The sequence below is a fragment of the Balaenoptera acutorostrata genome, chromosome 6, assembly GCF_949987535.1.
Source record: "Balaenoptera acutorostrata chromosome 6, mBalAcu1.1, whole genome shotgun sequence".
Taxonomy (NCBI): domain Eukaryota; kingdom Metazoa; phylum Chordata; class Mammalia; order Artiodactyla; family Balaenopteridae; genus Balaenoptera; species Balaenoptera acutorostrata.
In genome coordinates this window covers 103,969,288-103,990,119 of record NC_080069.1, presented here as the reverse complement: position 1 = coordinate 103,990,119, position 20,832 = coordinate 103,969,288, and the positions used below count along the sequence as shown (strand labels likewise).

The window sequence follows — 20,832 nt, the reverse complement described above, 5'->3', positions numbered from 1 at the left end:
TTCACATTCTTATCAAAACTTGATATTGTCAGCCCTTTTAATATGTTTATATTTCATTGTGGTTTTAATTTGCATTCCCCGATGACCATTGAGGTTGAGCATCTTTTCATACGTTTATTGGGTGTGGTATTAGTCATTTAGATATGGTTTAGAAAAACATTTCTTGTGTACTTACAAAGTTGGTGGCTATTATGGAACTATACAGTTGTGTTTTTATTCTGGGAATCAGGCTGAAAGAGCAGCTTCTATTTGGGATATGCCCCTCTTGTTTCAGAGGGGAAAAGGAAGACAAACGGCAGAAACTAATTCTTTCAAAAGTTCTGCTTGGATTTAGGTCATGTAGGTCATGTCCATACATACTCCATAGGCCAAAGCATAGCACAAAACTGTGCTCAAGGTCAGTGGGTCAGGGAGGTATCCTCCACTCAGAGGCATTGCAAGTCACATGGCCATAGATGGGGATGAATAGTTCTTTCACAGGAAAAGAAGGACACAAATACTCTGGAACAGTAATAAAGTATACCACTTTACTTGTGAGGTGCCTGTTCAACTCTCTTGTCATTTTCTGTTACCTTGATTTTTTTCACATCAATTCCTAGTGGGGTAACCCCCCACCAGCCTTTCTTCTTTTTCTTAGTAAGTTCTGGGTATACAATCTTTGTTGGTTATATGTACTGCAGTATTTTCTCCCATTCTATGACTTGCCTTTTTAATCTCCTAATGACGTCTTTTGTTAATAAAATTCTTTTTTTAAAAATTGAGATATAATTGATAAATAACATTATGTTTCAGATCTATAACATAATGATTCAATATTTGTATATATTGTAAATAAAAATTATAACTTCATTTTTGTGTAGTTTATCAGTTATTTTAAATAATTGTGTTTCTTGTTTAAGAAATCTTTCCCTACCACAAGATTATGAAGATGCTTTTTTCTGTTATCTCCTAGAGTCTTTATTGTTTTGTCTTTTACGTTTCAATCTGCAGTCCACCTAGAATTAATATTTAGTTGACATTTTAACATACTCCTGCAAGTCTAGAAAAGAGCTCAAGTGATCTCTAAGTTCGTCCGTCCTTCCTTCCTTCCTTCCTTCCTTCCTTCCTTCCTTCCTTCCTTGCTGCGTTGGGTCTTTGTTGCTGCGTGCAGGCTTTCTCTAGTTGTGGTGAGTGGGGGCTACTCTTCGTAGTGGTGCAGTGGCTTCTCTTGTTGCGGAGCACGGGCTCTAGGCACACGGGCTTCAGTAGTTGTGGCGCACAGGCTTAGTTGCTCCTCAGCATGTGGAATCTTCCCGGACCAGGGATCGAACCCATGTCCCCTGCATTGGCAGGCGGATTCTTAACCACTGCGCTACCAGGGAAGTCCCTCTAAGTGGTTTCTAAGACCAAATTAATTCAATTTACATGTAGAAAATTGATACTTGATATTGACACTACACTCATATGTGTCGAAAATATATCTATTAGTAACACATAGTTTATCAAATTCCTCATATATAAAAACATGTTGGGCATGTTTAAATTTTTACTACATTTAAAACTGCAAAAATTCACCTTTCCATATCCACTGGCAGGCAGCTATACAAAGTCTGTCTTTGTCTGCCAATATCTGTATTTCACATATTACCTGTATTTCACATATTCTCAGGAAGACCTTTGCTTTTAGTGAGGTCATAATCCAAGTCTTTCTGGAATTTGAGATTTTCAATTTTATTTCATCTCACGTGCGCACTTAGTTCCTTTCTCTTATTCCAAACTGTCTCTATAAACTTACGGGTGAAAGACCAAAGGGAGTAATTTCTGGATGTTTAATACAGGAATTGTTTAAATAATTGTATTTATATTATGCAAACACATTGGTGGTTTGCTTTTCTTCAGCAGAGGCTGAGGTTGTTCCCTGCAGGAGTGGTCCTTACTCCTAAACATTAAATATCTGTCGGAGCACTGTTGATGTTATAACTTTTGTAGGATAGTTTGGGGATTAGGTTTTATCATCTAGTAGACTGAAATATTTGTTCTTAAAAGTTGACCGAGGGCTTCCCTGGTGGCGCAGTGGTTGAGAGTCCGCCTGCCAATGCAGGGAACACGGGTTCGAGCCCTGGTCTGGGAAGATCCCACATGCCGCGGAGCAACTGGGCCCGTGAGCCACAATTACTGAGCCTGCGCGTCTGGAGCCTGTGCTCCGCAACAAGAGAGGCCCGCGCACCGCGATGAAGAGTGGTCCCCACTTGCCGCAACTAGAGAAAGCCCTCGCACAGAAACGAAGACTCAACACAGTCATAAATAAATAAATAAATAAATATAAGAACGAAAAAAAAAAAAAGTTGACCGAGCTTGGGAATTCTCTGGTGGTCCAGTGGTTAGGACTCCATGCTTCCACTGCGGGGGCCCGGGGTTTGATCCCTGGTCGGGGAGCTAAGATGTTACAAGCCGCATGGCACCGCCAAAAAAAATTGACCGAGAGCTGAACAAACTACCATTTGAAATAGGTTGTTTTTAAATTTATACACGGTGTTTATTGTACTTCCTAGGTATAAACATTTTAATCTTGGTAAAAGACCTTATGGTTTTACAATGAAAAGGCTAGACTGACTTGTCTTTCAGCTTTGACAGTTCAACTCTGGAATTGGTCAAAACTCTTACCTGAAAAAAAGTCTAAATTACTTAAACAGTAGTTGTTTAAGAAATAGTACACATTAAAGATCATTTTAAGGATTAATGAATGAAAAAATCACTTACTTAAAGGATTTGACCAATATAGAAATAAATTGCATCTTTGTGTTCAACTTTTAAAAATACACATCTATGAAAAAGTCAGGGAGTGCTACACAAATTATTCGCACGCAAATACTTAAAAATATACTACAGGACTTCCCTGGTGACTCAGTGGTTAAGAATCCACCTGCCAATGCAGGGGACATGAGTTCGAGCCCTAGTCTGGGAAGATCCCACATGCTGCGGAGCAGCTAATAAGCCCGTGCATCACAACCACTGAGCCTGTGCTCTAGAGCCCATGAGCCACAACTACTGAAGCCCGCGCCTAGAGCCCATGCTCCACAACAAGAGAAGCCACCACAGTGAGAAGCCTGCACACTGAAGTGAAGAGTAGTCCCCACACCGCAACTAGAGGAAACCCACGCGCAGCAGCAAAGGCCCAACGCAGCCAAAAAAAAAAAGTCATCAGTCCTTTATAAAAATATATATATACTACAAAACCTAACATACTTAATATACCAAAATGTATTTAAAATATACTAAATATACTTAAAAATATACTACAAAAACAATGTCAGGATTCAACCCCTAAATACGGTTTTGATACTTCAGTTGTAACATCTCGGAGAATTGAGTTTGATTCAAAAGGATTGTGGGATTATGCCCCCAATTATGTGATGGCAGTTCTCTTTTTTATAACTAACAGTCATGTGGATGTTCAATAATTTTTGTTTACTATTAAGTTCACTTCCAACCTTTAGATTTTATGATTCTTGAGGACTTCCCCTTAAGTGCCTGATATTCAGATTAAGTAATATTAGCTTTTAATATTTTTAGTAGTAAATATGGACCATTATCCAAGACTTGTTTTATTAACAGAATATTGCTCTTGCTTTTCAGCGGGGATCTGATGAGCTTCTTTCTTCCGACGTCGTTAACGGACCTTTTACCATGAACAATTCCACTCGTTCTGCAGGTGTGTATGGTGAGTTTTCATTTTTTCAAAATCTTAGATGTTGTCTTTCTCTGGGTTTCAAAAATTTTTTTTTCACAATGTTCTTATTTTGCTCATCTTATAAACATGGAGTGCTATTATTTATAACAAAAACTAAAATTTGTGGCAGTGAAGTTCATATAGATGAAATTACTAGTTACAGCACTCTTAAATTTTAAGCATTAATTTGGATTTGATTAGATAATTCCTTTTTTGACTGACATTCTTTGTTACATAGTTGTGATAAAATTATCAGTAAGTTGGTGATCTAGAACTATTGAGTAAAAGAGCTAGATTTAAAAACTTGTGTTGAATGATGATGGATTTAGAGTAGAAGTATTAAAACTATAAGTTCACATGATTTTAAAAATAAATGTTCTTGAAATTTAAGGACTGTAAAATGAATTGGAGGAGTGCAGTACTTGAGAGAGAGTGAGCAGTTAGGAGGCTATTGCTGTATAGGAAATCCTAGTAAGGGGGGAGAATTTGTACTATAGCAGTAGTAGTTGTGATGGAGAGAATTAGAGAACTTAACAGAAGGTGAAATAATTGATGGTAATTGGTGATTAATCGAATGTTTGAATAAGGAATTCCATTGATGATTTGTAGGTTTAGACTTAGATAATTGGATAGGTGAATTGTGGTGCCTTCATTTATATTAGAAAGTACAGGAAGAACAGGGTTGGACAATATGGCAGGTTCAGTTTTTTTTGGCCACGTGGCATGTGGGATCCTAGTTCCCCGACCAGGGATCGAACCCGCACCCCCTGCATTGGAAGCACAGAGTCTTAACCACTGGACCGCCAGGGAAGTCCCCAGATTTTTATATATTGATTTGAGGTTCCTCTGGGGATATCCAGATGGAAGTGTGAGATAGGTAGTGGGTTCTGGTCTCAACATCATAAAGAGAAATTTGGAAGTCAATATCATATACACTTAACAACTGAAGCCATGAGAGTGGAGAGTCTCAGAAAAGGTGAGATTTTTATCCAGATGTTTTGGTGTTATAGGGAGTTAGGGAATGAGTAGACCTCACTTTCCAGACCCTGAGTTACATGATGTTTGGGAGAGTGAACAGCCTTTATGTGAAGACCCTATAAGAGAAGTGAACCAGGTTCAGTTAAGACAAAAGATGTAAAGAAAATCCAGTGAAGAGATTAAGAATGTTTGGGAATTGGTCAGCCATGGTACATTGCTCTAGAAGACTAAATGGAAGGATTTTGTAGGCAGGACAGCAGCAGGGGGTTTGTTCATGTGGAAGTGCGAACAGGGTACTTAGAGCAGGAGATTAAAGCGGCTTTCTCAAAATTGACCTGGCGTCAGAATCACCCGGAGGGCTTGTTAAAGCACAGTTGCAGAGTCCATCCTCAGAATTTCTAATTCAGTAGATCTGGAGTGGGTCCTGAGAATTTGCATTTCCACAAGTTCGCAGGTAATGATGATGCTGCCATTTGAGGAACCACACTTTAAGAGAACCTGCTGAATGAAGGAAATGCTAGAAATCTGAAGTTCCTAAATCTGATTATCCTCTTGATCTGGTAGGCTTTTAAGAAAATTTCGGCCCTTACTCCTAGAGTTAACAGTACATCTAGGGTGGGACCCATGTGTTTGTTCTTTTTTTAATAAATTTATTTATTTTTAAATTTATTTTTGGGTGCATTGGGTCTTCGTTGCTGCGCGTGGGTTTCTCTAGTTGCAGCGAGCGGGGTTAGTTGCGGTGCACGGGCTTCTCATTGTGGTGGCCTCTCCTGCTGCAGAGTACGGGCTCTAGACACGTGGGCTTCAGCAGTTGTGGCACTCAGGCTCAGTAGGTGTAGCTCACGGGCTCCAGAGCGCAGGCTCAGTAGTTGTGGCGCACAGGCTTAGTTGCTCCGCAGCGTGTGGGATCTTCCTGGATCAGGGCTCGAACCCGTGTCCCCTGCATTGGCAGGAGGATTCTTAACCACTGTGCCACCAGGGAAGCCCTGTTCTTATTTTTAAAACTGAGGTCAGTTTGTTTGGTCATGTTTACAAACTACTGGGATGGATGACCAGAAAGACTGACATCTTGGTTGATTGATTACTTAGGAAAAGAAGTATGAGCTGTGAGTTTAGCTGGCATCAGTAGTCTGCTGTGTTTTGCTTTTATGTTTTCAATTTCTTCTTGTATCCCATTCCATTCTAGGTTCAGTGTTTTTCTTCTTAAAGCACATCCTCTTTAGTAACTATTTCAGCAAAACTCTATAAATGGGAGCCTCTTAGACTGACTAAAAATGTCTTTTTTGATACTACTATTGAATGGTAGTTAGCTATTTAGAATTCCAGGTTGACAGTTATTTTCTCTCAGTACTTTGAAGGTACTGTTTTATTATTCTTTTGGCATCTGTTGTTGAGAAGTCTTTTGTCAGTCTAGCTTATTATTTTGTAGATAGTATTAGTTCTCTGTAGTTGTTTTAACATTTTTCTCTTTAATTTTGTTCTGTGGTTTCTCTAGCTGTGTCTAGGTGTGGATCACTAGTTCTCAACCCTGGATGTTCACTAAAATAGCTTGGGAAGCTTTGAAGAAAATACAGATAACTTGACCTACTCCACACTGATTCCAAAATTACAGGAGGGGGAAGGGGGACCTAGGCACTGTTTTTAATTTGTTTCTAAAGTTTCTTAGGTGATACATGTAAGGTGCAGCCAGGGTTGAAGACCATTGCTGCAGACTTACTTTCATTTATTCTGTCTAGGAGTGACCCTACTTTCCAAAGAATTGTTTCCTTTTGGAACTCCAGTTAGACATGTATAGGACCACCTCATTTAGTCCTGCAATTGTTTTAACCTCTTACATTTACTGTCACCTTTTTCTCATTAAGGTCCTGTATTTTGGATAATTTCCTTGAAATGGTTTTCTGATTCACTCATTATTTGTTCAGCTTTGTCTAATATGCTGTTTAATCCTTCTATTGAGTAATTGATTTCAAGGCATATATTTTTCATTTTTCTGTTTTGATTCATTTTTAAAGATCTAGTTTTGTTGTTATTTAGAAAAATGGTATCGTGTTCTTTTCTTATGGTTTCTATTGCTTTTTTCCCCTAATTTTTTAATTATTTAAAACAAAATTTTTATAGTCTCAGATTTTACAATTATGGAGTTCTTGGGGGTGCTAATATTACTGGGTTTTGTGTCTGCTAGTATTTGCTTATGGTATATTATTTTTCCTTGATTCATAATTTTTGGTTGTGAGGTAATCTTTAGCTGAATTATTTTTTTCTTCTGTGAGAATCTTCAGGGAAGTTTTGTGTTTGCTCTGCTAGACTTGTTAGGGTATCACCAGCACCTAACATGTCCTAATGTATATGTTAATTTATTGCTTTGGGGATTCCTACCAGAAGGGAAGAGAGAATTAAAAATCCAGACATTTACATTCAAATCCATGAACAGAGATAAGACTTCCTTGTTAAATACCTGTGATACGTGGAAAATTTCTAATTTTAGTTTGCCTTTTATGAGGGGATGGCCTGCTGAAGGGTTTGCCTGTTGATACCTAAAAACTTTTCTTTTTTTAGGTCACCTATACATTAAAAATACTTCTGTAATATTTGATTCAGTATTTGCAATTCTCTAAAAGCTTCAAAAACTAAAGATTTTGGTACTCCATTCCTTGACTTCTTTGAATAAATATTTCTAATTGATTTTAAACAAATTGTGTCAGAAAGTTTTTAGGGTTCATTTATAAACAAGTTAAATCCCTTTGTAAGTTACTTAAGTAGTTCTTCAAAGACACAAATAATTTAAAAAATCACATTGATAGGGGCTTCCCTGGTGGCGCAGTGGTTGAGAATCTGCCTGCCAATGCAGGGGACACGGGTTCGAGCCCTGGTCTGGGAGGATCCCACATGCCGCGGAGCAGCTGGGCCCGTGAGCCACAGTTGCTGGGCCTGCGCGTCTGGAGCCTGTGCTCTGCAACGGGAGAGGCCGCGATGGTGAGAGGCCCGCGCACCGCGATGAAGAGTGGCCCCCACTTGCCGCGACTGGAGAGAGCCCTCGCACAGAAACGAAGACCCAACACAGCCATAAATAAATAAATAAAATTAAAAACAAAAAAAAACAAAAAAAAAATCACATTGATAATGCATAGCTAAAAGAGAGCCATGTATTGTATTGAAAGATCTTTTTTGTATTCAGTATAGTCTTCATCACAAAATTTTTGTAGTTCAGTTAATCTAAATGTGGATTTTAAAATATTTGTAAAATTTGACGACTATAATTTTTCTTTCTATCTGTAGAATATTGCTTGTTTGGTAACAAGTTATGTGTGCACCAAATCGATTGCAGATACATGTCTACTTCATGGGACTGTCAGAACACTGTTTTTGCCATGACATCTTGCTGCACCAAAATTTATATTTGTATTATTACCCCAAAGAAGTTTTATTTTTAGCTGAGTTTTTTGAACTGAATTTCCATTAGTGTCACACATTTCACTTTTGATAGAATGACTTCCCCAAAACTTTCCTTTTATTCCATTGAAAGTATTTAATATTATACCATTATTGGGTAATAAGTGATTTTCTAATGTTAGCAGATGATGATAAAACTGATATAATTTAACTGTTTGCAAAGTTCTGTTAGTGGTGTCAACATATTAACACCTGACACTTTATTGTTTACACATGGAGAAGAAACTTTGCAAATTAATTCAGAATTACAGATTTATGGATTTACTATAAGATATAAAATGGAATGATTATAAACAGAATTGTATTTCATGTGTAACTGGCCTGTAATTCCCACATTTTCCACAGACTGGCAGCCTGGCAGCCAAATGAATAGCATAGGTAGCAGGTTGAATACTGATGGAAGGAGTTAGGAGCTATCCTTAGCTACTTGTGTCCCACTGCATTTCTTCTCTTTTTTAAAAAATTTTTTTAAAATTTTAAAAAATTTTTAAAAATTTCTTTTCAAATTTTTTTTTTTTTTTCCTTTGGCTATGTTGGGTCTTTGTTGCTGCATGCGGGTTTTCTCTAGCTGTGGCAAGCAGAGGCTACTCTTCATTGCGGTGTGCGGGCTTCTCATTGCAGGGGCTTCTCTTGTTGCAGAGCACGGGCTCTAGGAACACAGGCTTCAGTAATTGCAGCATGCGGGCTCAGTAGTTGCCGCGCATGGGCTTTAGGGCATGTGGGCTTCAGTAGTTGTGGCGCGCGGGCTCAGTAGTTGTGGCCTGCGGGCTCTAGAGTGCAGGCCCAGTAGTTGTGGCTCATGGTCTTAGCTGCTCTGCGGCATGTGGGATCTTCCCAGACCAGGGCTCAAACCCATGTTCCCTGCATTGGCAGGCAGATTCTTAACCACTGCGCCACCAGGGAAGTCCCCACTGCCACTGCATTTCTTTTCTTTTTTCTTCCTTCCTTCCTTCCTTCCTTCCTCCCTTCCTTCCTCCCTCCCTCCCTTCCTCCCTCCCTCCCTTCCTCCCTTCCTCCCTCCCTTCTTCCCTTCTTTCCTTTTTAAATCAAAGACTCTGTGTGTTGTCTGTGAAAAAGTCATGAAGAGATTCCGTCTCACTGGTTAACATTGGTTAACATTCAGATTTAATCACTGTACATGTGGTTTATAAACTACTAGAGGAGACCATGGCAAAAACTGGAAGTTAAAAAAATCAATTGGATCTACTAAGCCTATTCTAGCTTATTTCAATGCAACTGTTAATAATTTTTTTTCAAAAGAGAAGATGTTAAACTGTACAGGTTGCTAGAACAATGATGCCAAATTGTGACTGTCCCAGGCAAACTGGTCGTTCTGCTTAGATATTAATATTCCTTAAGAATGTCTCTTAGCCTATAATGGACATATGAACTTTAAATTATTTTGTGTAGTTCTAAAACAGCCCCTCATTCCCCATTCTTTCCCCACAAGATCTTAGGGATTCTGAAATGTTGATCTTTTTGTATAATTATTTTTCCATCTGGGAATATGGCATGTGAGTCCATGGTTTTAGGTCTTATTTTATGTCCTTTGGTAATTATGAAAATGTTTTATACTTTTCTACATAAATCATATGCTTTTCCTCCTAAATTTAATCTTAGGAATTATGGCAGAGATTGTTTGTTGGGTACCCCAATACTTTCTATTTTCTTTAGCAACAGAGCTCTAATTTTTATCTGGGCACATTGCCACCCAGATTAAATGACTGCTTTTCCAGTCTTCCTTATAGCTAGGTGTGGTCATGTGATTTTAAGTGCTGTCTAACGAGATATAAGTGGAAGTGTTACTTCTGGGGCATCTCTGCATGTTTTTTTCCTCTTTCATCTTGCTGCCTGTAGGAGTTCTAGCTTCCATCTGTGAGAAAAGTGCTCCAGAAACCTGCCCTTGAATCTATTGGTGAATATTAAGCCACACATGCCTTACCAGTAGGGGTGGTATATCAGCTCTAGCATAAAGGCTATTCTAAACCCACCCTAACAAGACTTAAAAACAAGCTCCAAAACAGTTACCTGATCTTAAAGTAACTTAACTTTTTTCCAGAAAGGAGACTGGCACTTTAAAGGAATAAAACAATTCCAGTGCTCACAATGTTGAGCATTCAATCAAAAATTGCAACCCATAGCTAGGAGAAAAATCAGTCAACAGAAACACACCTAGAAAATAACAGATGATGAGGTTAGCAGATTTGTACTTTGGAACAGTTATTAGAGTATGTGAAAGGATTTAAAGGAAAATATCAACATAACAGGGAGAAAATGAAAGCTAAAAATCAAATAGAACTTCTAGAGATAAAATTATAATATCTAAAAAAAAAAATGGCATGGCTGTAACAGCACTAATATTCTGTGAAAGAAATGATCAGTGAATTTAAAGACAGCAATAGAAACTAAAGCACATAGACCAAAAAAAAAAAAAAAAAGACTGAAAAAGAAATGAACAGAGCCTTAATAACCTGTAGAACAAAATTAAGTGGTCTATACATATGTATAATTGAAGTTCCAGAAAAAAAGTTGGGGGTGGGGAAACAAATATATCTGAAGAAATAATGACTGAAAATACTCCAGATATGGTGGAAACTGTAAAGCCACATATCCAAGAAGTTCGGTGAACCACAGGCAGGATAAACACAGTGAAAACCACACCAAATCTCCTCATAATCAAATTGCTGAAAACCAGGAATGCAGAACAAATCTTAAAAGTAGCCAGAGGAAAAAAGTCACATTTATTCAGAGAAACAAAGATAAGAGTAATGAGAGAGTGCTTGCCTGAAACTGTGCAAACCAGAAGACAATGGAGCAACATCTTTAAAGTACTGAAGATAAATACAATGAAACTGAAATTCTATATCCAGTTAAAATATTTTTCAAAAATAAAGTTAAAATAAAGCCTTCTTTGAGGCACACAAGAGCTGAGAGCATTTGTTAGTAACAGACTTACATTTTATGAAATGGAAAAGGAAATTCCTCAGACTTGAGGAAAATGATACCAGGTGGAAACTTGGGTCTACACAAAGTGGTAAATATGTGGATATGTGACTTTTCTTTCTCATTTTTTTGGTTAATTTAAAAGATAATTGAGGGATTCTGGGAAGATGGTAGAGTAAGAAGCACCAGGAGTCTGTCTTTCTACCTAGACAACAATTGTACTGGCAGAATCTGTCTATAGCTAATTTGGAACTCTGGAGTCTTTTGAAGGCTTGCAAGTTCCAGGGGAAGACTTGGAAGGTAAATTGTGGTTAATTTTGGTCAATTTTAGCTCTTAGCGCAGTAGCAGCTACCCATCCCTCACCCTCAGTCACATGGCAGGCAACTGTGTGGTTCCAGAGCAGCTTACAAATAGGAGCCAGGGTAGGCAAAAAGGGCCTTGTCCTTCAACTTCAAGGGGTCTGTGCTCTGATTGCTGATTGCTTCTTCTGATCATGCAGGTACAGACAAAGAGGTAGGCAGCCATTGTTCTTGCATCTCCCCCTATTGTTGCAAGCCAGCACGCCCCACTCCCAATATATGTGACTTCCAGAGCATATAAAGGGCTGGTGCTTTCCACACCCTCCTCCCCTTCATTTTCCCTTTTTTTCCCCTTTTGGGAGCCAAATATTGAAGACTAGGACATTAAAAAACAGCTGCATCTACAGGGAAAATTAGAATGTGATAGTGCATGCCCAGGAAAAGGCTCAGAAGACACCTGAGAAGAACTTAAATTTACACCTCAAGCTGATCCTTGGCGTAAACACAGTCTAAAACAATCAGAAACAATAAAAACAATAACACAAATGAGAAAACCCTTAGAAAGGGGAAGAATCTGATTTCCAGAGTTACCACATTCCCAAATTTGATGAAAAACATGAATATAAACATCCAAGAAGCTTAATGAACTCCAAGTAAGATGAATTCAATGAGACCCACACTGAGACAGCTTTATAATCAAACTTTGAAAAGTCAGACAAAGAGAGAATCCTGAAAGTATCAAGAGAGAATCAACTTATCACATACAGGGGATCCTCAATAAGAATATGACCAGATTTCTCTTTGGGAACTTTGGACAGAAGTCAGTGGGCCAATATATTCAAAGTGCTAAAAGAATAAAACTGTCAACCAAGTATCCTATGTTTGGTAAATTTTTCTTTCAAAAGTGAGAGAGAAATTCCCAGATGAGCAAAAACTGAAGGATTTTATTACCACTAGATCTGCCCTGCAAGAAATATTCAAAGGAGTCCTTTAGGGTGAAATGAAAGGACACCAGACAGTAGCTCAAAGCCATATGAAGAAATAAAGATCTCAGTGAAGGCCCTTATAAAAGCCAATATTATTCTAACAATGGTTTGTTATCTACTTTTTGTTTTCTGCAGATTTAAGGGGCTAATACATTTTTTAAAAATTATTAATCTAAAAGCTACCAAGTGACTTGGTTTGTAACTCCACGTTTTGTTTTCTAAATAATTTAGGAGACTCACGCATTAAAAGAATTGTTAGTTTGTGTTTCTGGGCACACATTGTATAAAGATGTAATTTTGTGATAATAACGGAAAGGGGTGGGGACAGAGCTGTAAAGGAGCAGAGTTTTTATATGTTATTGAAGTTAAGCTGGTCTAAATTCAAATTAAAGTGTTATAACTTTAGGATGTTAAATGTAATCCCCATGGTAACCACAAAGAAAATAGCTATATGATATGCACGAAAGGAAATAAGAAAGAATACTTAGAGTAGTCAGAATCTTAGAGACAGAATAGAATGGTGGTTGCTAGGGGCTGGAAGAAGGGAGGAATAGGGAACTACTTTTTAATGGGTATAGAGTTTCTGTTTTACAAGGTGAAAAGTGCTATGGAGATAGATGGTGGTGATAGTTACACATTATGAATGTGTTTAACACCACTGAATTCTACGTTTAAAAATAGTTAAGATAGCGAATTTTATGTTATGTGTATTATACCACAGTAAAAAATTATTTGAAAAAAAAGTATAGAATGCTCTCTATGGAAAGCTCCATAAGACACAATAAGTGAATAAAATAAGATACAAAAAGAAAAAAAGGTAATTGACTGTTTAAAGCAAGATAATATTAATATATTTGGGGAGTTACAGCATATGTGAAAAGTATAATATATGATAGTAACACAAAGGATATGATAAGGGAAATAGACGTATACTTTGAAAAGTTCTTACATAATACCTAGGTGTTATAATATTATTTTAAGGTAGACTGGGGTAAGTTAAAGATATGAATTGTCAATTTAACCCCAGAGCAGTCGCTTAAAAAAAAGTAAACAAAAAAAGTAAAGATTATAATTAAAAAGCAGAGATTATCTGCCATTTATGTGCATGTTTTATGTGTGACATATTATGTTTTCTTGATAAATTGATCCCTTTATCATTATGAAATGTCTCTCTTTATCCCTGGTGATATTCCTTTTCCTGAAGTCTACTTTGTCTGATATTAGTACAGCCACTCCAGCTTTCTTGTGATTAGGGTTTACATATTTATGTTTTTTCATCCTTTTACTTTTAACCTGGATTTTATATTTTAAATGGGTTTCTTATTCACACCTTATAATTGTTTTGCTTTTATCCAGACCATAATCTCTGCCTTTCAATTGGAATCTTTATGCCAGTTTCACTTAATATAATTATTGATGTAGTTGGGTTTAAGTCTTTTTTTTTTTTTTTTTTTTTTTTGGCCATGCGGTATGCAGGATCTTAGTTCCCCAGCCAGGGATTGTATCCGCACCCCCCTAAGTCTTCCATCTTGCTATTTATTTCCTATTTGTCCCGTATATTTTGTTCTGTTTTTCCTTTGTTTCCTGGCTTTCTTTAGATTATTTTTTATATTCCATTTTATTTGTCATTTATTACTTTGTATTCCATTTATTTATATTTCTTGATAAATATATGTATCCTAAATATATATATTCACCTAATTACAGAGCTTCAGAATACATAAAGTAAAACTAATAGAACTAAACAGAGAAATAGACAAATCCACAATTACAGCTGGAGATTTCAACACTCCTCTCTCAGTAATTGATAGTGTAGTAGATAAAAATCAATAAGGATCCAGAGCAGGCATTAGCAAACTCTGCCCTGTGGGCCAGATCCATTCCATTGCCCATTTTTGTATTGCCCATGAGCTAAGATTGATTTTTACATTTTTGTTTAAAAAAAAAACATTTATTTATGTATTTATTTATGTATGTATGTATTTCGCTCTGCCTGGTCTTTGTTGCGGCATGCAGGATCTTTGTTGCAGCACACGGGATCTTTAGTTGCAGCACGCGAACTCTTAGTTGCAGCATGTGGGATCTAGTTCCCTGACCAGGGATCAAACCCAGGTCCCCTACATTGGGAGCGCGGAGTCTTAGCCTCTGGACCACCAGGGAAGTCCTGATTTTTACATATTAAATGGTGAAAAGCACAAAGAATATTTTCTGATACATGAAAATTTTCTGATACATGAAACTTATATGAAATTAAATTTCACTGTCTATATATAAAACTTTATTTGAACACAGTCATACTTATTTATTGGCTTGGCCAAAAAGTTCGTTCAGGTTTTTCTGCAAGATGTCATCTATGGCTGCTTTCATGTTACAACTGCAGAGATGAATAGTTGGTTCAGAGCCTGTATGGCCCACGAAGTCTAAAATATTTATGTGACCCTTTAGAAGAAGTTTGTAGATCACCTAATAGAGAAGTTTTCAACACTATCAACCAGCTTGACCTCGTTGACATATGGAACAGTCTCCCGCACACCATCAGCATACATATTCTTTTCAAGTTCACATGAAATGGTCAGCAAGGTAAAAACTGTATGCTGGGTCCTTGAGTCTCAGTAAATATGAATGCATTAAAATTATGCATTAGAATTGTATTAGCAGTTTTAAGAAATGATCCTCACATATGTGAGAAAAAAATCTCCAGTTGCTTGGAAAAAGAAAGTAACACTTAATCCATGGATCACATAAGAAGTCACAAGGGAAATTAGAAGATATTTTGAAGTGAATTAATATGAAAACACAACTTACTAAAGTTTGTAGGGTTCAGCTAGAGCTGTTCTTAGAAGGAAATTTACAGCTTTAAATATTTTATTAGAAAAAAGTCTACAATGAATGATCTAAGCTTCTAAGTGTAGCATAAGAAGAGCAAATTAAACCCCAAGTAAATAGAAAAGAAAATATTAAATATGAAAACAAAAGTTAATGACATAGAAAATGAGGATTAATGAAACCAGTAGCTGTTTTTTTAATAGATCAATAAAATTAATAAACCTCTAGGTAGGTTTATTTAAAAAAAGACAGAAATTACCAATATCAAGAACTATCCTGTAGACATTAAAAAGATATTGTTATGGACTGAATGTTTGTGTACCCCCAAAATTCATATGTTTAAGCCCTAACCCCCAGTGTGATGATATTTGGAGATGGGGCCTTTGGAGTGGGGCCCTCACTGGGATTAATGTCTTTATAAGAAGAGATGCCAAAGAGCTTGCTTTTTCCCTCCACCCCTGCCATGTGAGGACCATGTGAAAAGGTGGCTGTCTATAAGCCAGGAAGAATCCTCACTAGAAAGTGACCATGCTGACCCTTGATTTTGGACTTCTAGTCTCCAGAACTGTGAAAAAGTAAATTTGATTGTTTAAGCCACTCTGTCTATCGTATTTTGTTATGGTGTCCTGAGCAGGCTAAGATAGATATCAAGTGAATATTGTGAACAATTTTAAGCCAGTAAGTTTGACAGTTTAGATGAAGTGGACCAATTCCTTGAAAAACACAGGTGCAAAAGAAATAGAAAACCTAAATAGCCCTGTACTTGTTTTAAAAATCAAATTGATAATGAAAAAGTCCAGGTTCAATGGTTTTTTGTGGCCATATGGGTTATTTGTCAAAGGTTGTCATACTCTGCATTTAAAATGCAGGTGGATTTTACTATACCTAAAGAATACCCTAATAAAGTTGAATTTTTAAAAAGATCCATATTTCTAGGATAGTTTTCTTGGTAGATCCCTTCAGTTTTGAGATGGGAATATATGAATTTTTAAAAAGCCTCTTCCACTTATCCCTTTGGAACATAATTAATATGTAGTAGGCATTCAGGACTTCTCATTATATTCAAAAAATTACAAGATTTATGCAAGCTAAGTATTTTTTTTTTAATCTTTTTTTTTTTTTTTAATTTTTATTTATTTATTTATTTATTTATGGCTGTGTTGGGTCTTCATTTCTGTGCGAGGGCTTTCTCTAGTTGTGGCAAGCGGGGGCCACTCTTCATCGCGGTGCGCGGGCCTCTCACTATCGTGGTCTCTCTTGTTGCGGAGCACAGGCTCCAGACGCGCAGGCTCAGTAATTGTGGCTCACGGGCCCAGCTGCTCCGCGGCATGTGGGATCTTCCCAGACCAGGGCTCGAACCTGTGTCCCCTGCATTGGCAGGCAGATTCTCAACCACTGCGCCACCAGGGAAGCCCAACAAGCTAAGTATTTTGAATGCTTATTTTCATAATACAATTTTGGGAAAGTCTGTGGTGTATCCTTTTGTACAGGGAATAATTTGTCAAAGTTATGTATTCAGTGTATTGCAATTTTCTTGTTTCCTCTTTTATTAAATTATAATTCCATATAATTGCTTATATGCATTTTTCATTTTTAGATTGTTATATTTATCAAGTCTTTAGATATAACCTTTTTGGGTCATCTAGATGAGTAGTTCTTAGGCTTTTAGATTACACAGAATAATAAAATTTTCAATTAATTTTGAGCAATGTCAATTTTGCAAAGTAAGAACATCAAGAGAAAAAATCCACTGTTGTCCACAATCATTATTTTAGCACCAAAAAAGTAGAAAGAACATACTTTCCAGGTAAAATAAGCCCTCCTAAGAAAATGAAGACATAGATTATTGATCACTTTGTACTAGGCATTGCACCTAGCATTTAAATGTTATCATATTTAATTTTCTAAATACTCATACTACATTTTCCAAATACTGTTATTATACTCATTTTATCCAAGAAGAATCTCAGGCTCAGTTATGTCAGAGCAAGATGTCTGATTTCATAGCCCATACTCTGAACATAGCGCAGGCACTTTTATAATGCAGAACAATTAACAACCTAAAATGGTGATATATTTGCATAATTCTTGATAAAAATTTGTCACCATAGGTCTTTATTTGATAGTTCAGTGCAAGCTCAAATAGCTTGTGTAGGTATTCATTTTTTCTCACACATAGTTTTACGGAGATTATGAACACCTCAGTTAAAGAAACAACCTTCTTAATGTTCATTCATTCATTTTGGAATATTCTGGGTAAACTTACAAAAGCCTTTGGCCTGTAGTATGTTTTTCTAGTCTTTAACACTTTGTGCTGCTTAAGAACGCACAAGGTGGTGGTATTGTTGTCTAGCCATCTAGGCTTACAGGGAGGGAGGGTGCAGAAAGGCACTTCATGCTTGGCTTTCACTCCTGTCCAGGAGGTGATATTTGGCATTTAATCTAGTGACAGTATTATCATTATAATCCTCATAAACCTGCACATACTCTGAAAATTTATTGTCACTGTCAGGTTGCTTACTTTTTTCTACGAATGGTAAGACACTTTGAGATTTTTGTGGTTAAGAAAATTACCTTTAAACTTAAGTTTGAATAATGCTTTTATCACTTGTTAGCTGTGTACAAAAATTATTTAATCTCTGAACCTCTGTCTCTTCATCTGTTAAAATTAATATTTAACTTAGTATATTTTTGTCAACTCTAGTGAAGCAGTGTAAATGAAAGCAGCGTGAAAACTAGAAACTAATGGACATTTTAGGTAGCTGGAATTCTGTCAGGGTTTTTAGAGCAGGATAAAGACATGATACATCTGTTTAGATTGATATGATGTTGGATCTGAGTGGAAGTGGGGGAGGGGTGAAACTAGAGGAAGGGAGAGTAGAAGGGGCCAAGATCATAGGTGAGGTGACATTGAGAGTGGAGATGAAAATGGAATCAGTCATTTTGGAGGGAAAAATCAATATTTCATGATGATTAATGAGAAAGGAGAAGGAACCTCTTGCCTCCCAGATTAATTTCCAACAAATATTTGCCGATTATTTTCCACACTCTCCTAGGCATTTGTTATATACAGGCACAGACCTGTAAGGACCTCTAGGAATTGATGGTATTTGGGTCCAGGTAGGATGTTGCCTGCATTCATGAACATAGAGAATTTGGGAGCAAGTGCTGGTTTTGGTATTAAGTCAACCTATTTACCTGTAAGCAAGTTGAGTTCTGTGCCACAGCTATGGGTACACAATACTGCCATATAATTTTTATGTGGTCCTCATGAAATTTGTTTATTTAGGATCACACACCTGATTGTAAAGTTCCATTAGTGTTTAGAAAAATGATAATCTTAGGTGTTTGGAAAGATTATATTTTCCTCCTAATACTGCTAAGTATTTTAGTATTAAAAAAACAACACTGTAATGAAACTTTTGGTTTTCAGATAATTTGCATTCAGTCTTACTTGGTGTTATTTCTGGGAGAAAAACATTTCTGAATCTTATGTACATAAATTTGAGTACTCGTTACAGGCTTGTCAGTTCTAGTTATTGTCACTGTTAAAACATAGGCTTTAAATAAAATTTGGCTGTAAACTGGCATAATGGATTTCTTAATTTTACAGCAGTGGTTCTCAAACTTTAGGTTGCTTCAGAATCATCTGGAGAGCTTGTTAAAACACAGTTGCTGGGATGTTTCTGATTCAGTAGGTCTGAGGTGGGGCTAAAAATTTGCATTTCCAGAAAGGTGATGATGCTTATATTAAGAACTGCCTGTATCATAAGGAATAAGATTATCCTAGGAAACCACAATTTAGCTTCTAAAAGCACTTTAAAAAATAGATTGGTAAAAATTATATGATGCCTAAGAAATAAACTTATTTTCATAAACATGCGTCTCAAATCCAAATCCTCATAGGGTGTGATAAATATAAAATTTTTATTACTGTCTTTCCTAAAAGTTATTATTCTTGTTTAATTAGTAATAGGACAAATTAGAAAAATACCTTTAAAAATACATTAAAGATATTATAAATATTGTTCTCTATTCACAACAAATAGTTGACTATTTAGAGGTTTTGATACCTCTAAATATGTAATTCATTTACCCAGCACTTTTCCTTGAAGTTAAAAATCAGAGTTCAATTTAAAAAAAATATAATACCTGCAGTGAAAAATCAACCCATTCATTGAAAGGTGGATGGTTTTGTTTTCCACTGTCTTCTACTCTTCTCCCATCAGCCCTGTAGTTCCTGAATTTCAAAACCTGAAACTCTTGGAATATCAAATGTCAAATGTGATGATATGGTTAATGTAATATGTCAACCCAAATTAGTTTCAGTAATTTTTTAAAAAATCTTATATTTTTTAGCTAATGGGAATGACAACAAGAAATTTAAAGGAGATAGACCTCCCTGTTCGCCTTCCCGTGTTCTCCATCTTCGCAAAATTCCAAGTGATGTCACCGAAGCAGAGATCATATCATTAGGTCTACCATTTGGCAAAGTAACTAATCTTTTGATGTTGAAAGGAAAAAGCCAGGTATGTAAGTTTTAAAGATTGACCCACAGTTATTATCTCTGGGTGTTAGTGATAAAATGATTTTTAGGGGAATTACCTGGCAGTCCAGTGGTAAGGACTCCATACTTTCACTGCCAGGGGTGCCGGTTCAATCCCTGGTGGCGGAACTAAGATCTCACAAGCCGCAAGGTGTGGCCAAAAAAAAAAAAAAAAAGATTTTTATTTTCTTGAACATTTTTTTTTCCCCTAAATTTCATTCTATTTAAATAGTTTTTAAAATAGAACTTTTTAATGACAGGAAGCAACAAACAAAAATGTTAATATAGGAAACAGGATTATCTCTTATTCATTGACTTGTTAACAAACATATTTTATATTCTTAATTACAAAATGGTTTATGAAAATATCCTGTGATTATCAGAAGAGATTGGATTGATTACCATCAGAGATTGGATAATGATGTCTGATTCAGACTCCTCTATCTTTAGTAAACTATTTAACATCCCTGTTTAATGCAGATGAGGTTGTTAAGAACTGGAGAAGTTAAATAATATGTCTTAGTATTCAGCCCTTGTGTTTACACATTTTTCTTACATCTTTTGGAGATAGTGCATGCACTTGGATCTTTTTATCACAGATGCCACTATTGAGAATAGTATGGTTTGCACAGTTTGAAAGGGCCAACATGACCGTGTCTAATGGCTGTGAAATGTCTAACTGCCACGTGTTACGTACATTATCGTGTTTCGTGTAGTGTATCCTATGTTTTATGTCAAATAGCTCTGAGAGGCAGCAGGCAATGTCACACTTTCCTTTGTTTCTGCAGTTGGTTCTAGGTTTATATTTATCTGTAGTGCTAATTGACTGTTATGTTAATTGCTTGTCTTTTGATCATAAATCCTGTTTAGAAAATATCTTGTTAGTAATTACTTAAGCAGGAGATTCTGATGTGAGTCACTAGTAGTACTTGTAAGCATAATCTTTCCCATGGTTCTTGTAGGTGGAGTGTTGAGGACAGAGTAGGGGTTATTTTCACCAGCCTTTCTGTGGGTAGTGACTTTCGGTTTTCTCTCCACCCTACATTATGAAAATTGATCCCTTTGGATGCTTTGGGAAAACATAAATAATTCTT

General features: G+C 36.5%; 1 protein-coding gene across 5 annotated transcripts in view; it reads left to right on the top strand.

Annotated features, from left to right (window-relative positions):
* PTBP3 (polypyrimidine tract binding protein 3) overlaps positions 1–20,832 on the top strand; it is a 103,615-nt gene that overhangs the window by 28,207 nt on the left and 54,576 nt on the right. For 2 of the 5 annotated variants that reach the window (XM_028165413.2, XM_007178204.2), the window contains 2 exons: positions 3,616–3,691; positions 19,552–19,721. In XM_028165413.2, coding sequence (XP_028021214.2) covers positions 3,667–3,691; positions 19,552–19,721 — 195 coding nt within the window. In that variant the 5' untranslated portion in view covers positions 3,616–3,666. Of the gene's footprint in view, positions 1–3,615; positions 3,701–19,551; positions 19,722–20,832 lie in introns of those variants that run through there. The other 3 variants (XM_007178203.3, XM_007178205.2, XM_007178206.3) reach the window with 3 other exon arrangements.